At 41.0% G+C, this 5,126-nt stretch overlaps 1 protein-coding gene across 1 annotated transcript; it reads right to left on the minus strand.

Moving 5' to 3' along the window:
* Positions 1–324: 324 nt before the first annotated feature.
* Positions 325–4,971, minus strand: LOC108789137 (up-regulator of cell proliferation-like). Its single transcript, XM_018559074.1, has one exon. It carries the CDS (start codon positions 4,969–4,971, stop codon positions 325–327), a length of 4,647 nt encoding a protein of 1,548 aa, XP_018414576.1.
* Positions 4,972–5,126: the final 155 nt, after the last annotated feature.

Raw genomic sequence — 5,126 nt, forward strand, 5'->3', positions numbered from 1 at the left:
TTGAGCTTGTTATATATCTTCAGCTGTCTATATTTCTGGATCTACAGATCATTTTGATACATGATTTCCATTAAATAACCTCTACTTAGGTATTCTGTCAGCATATGCGGTTGCAGTTCTAGACACAAAATCTAAGGCGCAACAGTTTGATTTTTCTAATAGCAGAAGTCTCTATGTTAGAAGGGTTTTTCTCCATCCAGAGCCAGGTGGTCAATGGGTTCAAAAATATTCTCCATCCCAGCCAAGTGCATAGAGTACGCTATAGAGAGTTTTTCTTGAAAGAATCGTAGCTGAATGTCCAAAGTCTATGGGCACCTCTAGTCTTCAGAGGTCATCAGCAACAGCCACTGTGATGTTCAGTGATTCTTGAAGGCTCTTCATGGCTTGCTCTGCTGTAATGTGGTTCCACTCTTCCGGGTACTCAGCCGGCTGTGCCCGGTATTCCTGAGCGAACTGTTCATTGTACTCTTTAAGTACAAATTTCCAGTAATCAGAAGCCTTGATTGACGGATCAGGTTGAATAACCCAATCGGGGTAAACCATGTGATAATTTTTGAAAGGGTAAACCTTGCCCTTAGTATCTGAATTTGAAAACATTTTGCCTTCTACTACACTGGTGGAGCAAATGGAGTGACTGAGGAAGGAGGTCTGTTCACTTCTGCAGCCTATTAAACCCTGAGGTCGGTGTACAGATGCAAAGTGCTGATTGTGAACTGCCCCTTCAGCTTCACATGGAGCTTTGCAGAATGGGCACTGCTTCCCACATCCAAACACCTTCATGAACAGTTCTTCCTGAGGTTTTAGTGTCAGCTTGCGAAGTACAATCTCGAAACTTGACGAACCGATCTCTTGTTGTAAATCTTCTACAGATTTATCAGTAAAGTGCTTAACATGGTTCTGAAATCCCTCAACAGAAGATATTTCTTGGAGCATGCTCACGTGGAGATCATCCATGGAGATCGCCAAATCTTTCCTCAAGATGTCACAAAATGTAAACAAAAACTTGGACACTTCGAGACTTTTTGTAAGTCTCGGATCGTTCAGCACCTCAAACACCCTGCTTTTAATAAAGGTGGAAACTTTTGTAATTAAGTCCTCCAAACCCCTGTTGACTTTATACTTATCTTCAAGGTGATTTAAAATCCATCCTTTCACAAACTTCTCATAGTCCTTAATGTAACTGTAGTAATCACTAAAGATTTTGTTTTCCAGTAACTCTTTTAGCACAGAGAACTGGAAGAGCGCCTGACTGCCGTATCTCCTACTTTCATCCGTAGCCAAAATATCATCCACCATTTCTCTACCAAGAACGTTATAAATGTATCCTGTTATTGCTGGTTTCAGGCGGGACTCGCAGAAAAGTTGAATCTGGTTGAAACACGTATTTTTTTTGTGACAGATTTCCTTAAACTGTTCAAAGTATTGAGGTTTCATTCTCTCCAGTTGATTCACGAGGGTATTGTTCTGCAAGAAGCCATCGTACATTCCCTGAAACGTAGGAGTCAGCTTTCCAAAAATAAGAAGTTTTATCTTCAGTTCGAACCAAGGTGTCGTTTGGAGTGTTTGGAAATCATCCTGGCGGAGACCAGAATTGATTATATCAAGAAGGTCTCGGCAGTAATTCTCATGAAAGTCCTTGTTTGCTTTAAGTTTCTCTGCCACATAATGCATACATGTTTGGTATAGTGTATCGTATTTATGCTTTAGAATGCTATGGGACATCTCAGTTTGATTTTTGTTGGACTTGCCAATGTATTTCGACTTCATTTCAAACACCTTGCCTGCGTAGTCGCAGAGTTTTTTGCTGTTTATTGACTTTAAAACCCCGGCGTCCACTTTGTCCCTTAAGTCTTTTTTAAGTTCAGTTAGGATTGTTTGACTGATACTTTGTTCCTGCGACATAGATGGTAATGATTCCTTGAGGGTCTCCTCCCATATTTTTTTAAAAATAGATTTCAGTTTTTTCTTTCTAACGTTAGAGTTGCCTTTTCTGTGAAACTCACCGGCTTTATCGGCGATGGCTTGGAAGAGTTTTTTCTGTATTTTGTCTAACTCTTCTTTCCCTTTTTGAGTTCGTATAGCTTCCTCAAGCCTCTTACATAAGCTGTCTTTAAGGTTACCTTTGACATGCCTTACACTCCTCTGAAAGTCCTCTTTATACCTCTCTATCAGTCTAACATGTTCGGCATCTTCTTTAAAGAACACGTCCAATGATTTGCACATAAATATTTCTTCTTTATCTAGAACTTGGTACATTTCTTCAATGATTATTTTATGCATATTAGGTTGGAGATTTTCCATTGTCTGGTTCATAATTGCATTCTCAGCTCCAACAGCCCATTGGTCCATTGCCTTCCGGAAGTTCCACTGCAGTTCGGAATATTTTAAAGAGAGCTCATTGTAGAGTTTGGCGACTAAGCTGTTTCTGAAACTGAAGATGAAGCTTTCGTGTTTAACAGAGTTCCATAAACTTTTAATCCACTCTGACAAATCATTAAATTTCTGGGATTTCCTCACTGGCTGTTTGAGAATTTGGAGAAGATATATCTTGAACTCATAAGTGGCAATGCTGTATCCAGAATTTATTGCAGCCATTGGTGGGACACCACACCATAAGCCTGGAATGTACCAGCTGCTATTCTCTATGTTATGTTCCATAACATCGGAGAAGCCTTTTATGTCCAGCTTATTTTCCACTTTTGCTACAATTTTTGTCATTTCGTCAAGCAGGTCCCTGAGTTTCCTTCTGTCTCTTCTGTTGTTTTCATGGGCAGACACATCACTGACGTTCTGATGCACAAAAACACAGCTAGGCCTCTTTCCAACTGTTTTCATCCTAAGAAATGCATGGACTACGATTTGCAATATATCCTGCATGTCTGTTGTATTTTCCATGGACACATTGACTATGGTAATGTCACTGAGCCCTATAACTAAGGTGGCCAACTCATTGTCATGCTGGTAAGTGTTCTCCAAAGAAGCCAGTTCAGGAGCTTTCAACCCTTCGGTGTCAATCACCAGAATGAACTGACATCCCAGCTCCTCCTGGAAGTTTTTCTTCACGCTAATGAGAGTCATGAAGGCTCCTCGTGTGCATCGTCCACTGGCCACCGGGAAATGCAAACCAAACATGGTGTTGAGGAGGGTAGATTTACCTGTACTCTGTACCCCCAGGACGCTTATTACTCTGAGACGGCAATGCCCTCCTGTCCTTTTATCCAGCTCCAACAAGATATCACTTATCCACTGCAGTGGAATGTTAGAAGCGTCTCCATCCATCAGCTCCAGAGGAAACCCATCGAGCAGTAGATCAGCTGCCATTCCTGGGATATCGCTAAAATTTCTCTCGGTTGTATTTATGGCACGATCATTTTCGATAAGACATTCAGCTTGATAAAACTGCCCCAGCTCTCGTATGAAGTGTTCAACACCAAGGGAGCTTTCCGATATTTTCATGTCTGTCGTTATTATTTCATCTGAACTTGCTGACCCATTTTTGAGTTTATTCCTGTATTTGGTCTCTAAATCTGAAAGATTACGGCGTGAAAGCGAATCAAGGAAAATCTTCACCCACTTGAGGAAAAAGTGCTTCTTTGATGGCGATGAATTTGTGAGCATTTCCTTAAATGCAACTATATCCTGCGGGGGAGTATGCTGATTCTGCTGCCTCAGCAATTTGCCTCTTTTCTTGTTAAGCTTTGTTTTATAATGTTCTCCATCCTCACCATGTTTTTTTGTCATTCGGCACAGTTCCTTCTCCGTGTCTGATAGCTGTTTCCACAGATCTCCCTGCAGTTTCATGTTTTCCCTTTTGTATTTACTCACATCTGATATATTTTCAATAATTTTCAAAGCTTGAGCTTTTGCTGCTTGGCATTCCTCAGAGTTCTCATCCACACAAATTCCAAGTCTCCCCGCTATATCCTCCATCTGCTCCAGGGTCAGACTGTGCGGAAATGTGCGCGCTAAATCTGAAATGATGAACTGTAGGCTTTTAACGAGTCTTGCATCATTAACCTTGGCTGTTTTTGCTAAAATTTGCTTATCATCTAAGTTTAGAAAAGTATGAAGCTTTTTGAGGTAGTCCCATGTAGCGCCCTTTGTTTCAGAAGCCAGGGAGACGACGAAGAAAAATTTGGCGTGGATGTCCTTCAAACCTGACAGCAGTTTGTATTCGGCCTCACTAATACTATCTGCAAATATGAAAATTGCTGCTGATATATTATTTAGGAACTTAAATTGTTTATAATTAGACATGATGTCTCCTCGTAAATTTGCAAAAGCGATGGGCTCTACAAAAACATCCAAGCCTTCCTGACCTGTGGGGAAATGCCAAGAAATTTCTACCAAACCGTTAGAGAGCTTCTTTGAAATGTTGCCACCTTCCATGTTCTGGTGCATAAAAAAGCCTAAGAGCCTCTGAGGTGGGGAGATAATTTGATTTAGGATGGCTGACTTAGACAAGCTGCAATTGTTGAGTCTCACAAAGGAGAAGACAGGCATGGAAATCCTCACCACGCTGTCCTCTCTGAATCCATTTTTATTGTCTAACGATCGTGTTCTCCATTTTTTCACAATGTCCCTCATTGCCCACAACATGAAGGTGCAGTCGTGGCCGTCACAAGCTGGGAGAAGCAGTGGCACGGCAAACTGGCACATGGACATTTTGGACACTATTTCCTGTTGTAAGAAACTATCAGATAAGTTCAGGAGGACACATAGGAAATCCAGGGGATGGATTTCCCTGAACTGTGTACTGTCGTTGGTTTCCATATTGTCACTATTTATACTCAGACTGGACTGAGATCTGATAGGTTGTGTCCTCCTCGCATTCAAATTCAAAGACATCAAGTTTCTGAGGAAATAAGAAGGAATGTCTTTCTCTGTCTGAAGGAGGATGTTTTGAAGGCTTTCAGGACCCAATGACAGGACGTCACTCTTCGTAAGCTTGGAAGTTTTGTATTGGTCCATTCCTGTCTGTGATATTATTTCTTCCAGAATTATGAGTTTTTCTGGAAAATAAATGCATAATATAACATTTAGCAAAGAAAGAATAAAATATCAACCAATTACTATGAATAGATGCAGTTCTACAGTATACCTCCATGCAGGGCCAAAGCTGGGGG

Source organism: Nanorana parkeri, unplaced genomic scaffold, assembly GCF_000935625.1.
Source record: "Nanorana parkeri isolate BGI_ZX_2015 unplaced genomic scaffold, ASM93562v1 scaffold379, whole genome shotgun sequence".
Classification (NCBI taxonomy): Eukaryota; Metazoa; Chordata; class Amphibia; order Anura; family Dicroglossidae; genus Nanorana; species Nanorana parkeri.

Excerpts from the sequence above, each read along its gene's own strand:
- LOC108789137 (XM_018559074.1), bottom strand. The coding sequence starts at position 4,971 with ATGGACCAATACAAAACTTCCAAGCTTACGAAGAGTGACGTCCTGTCA.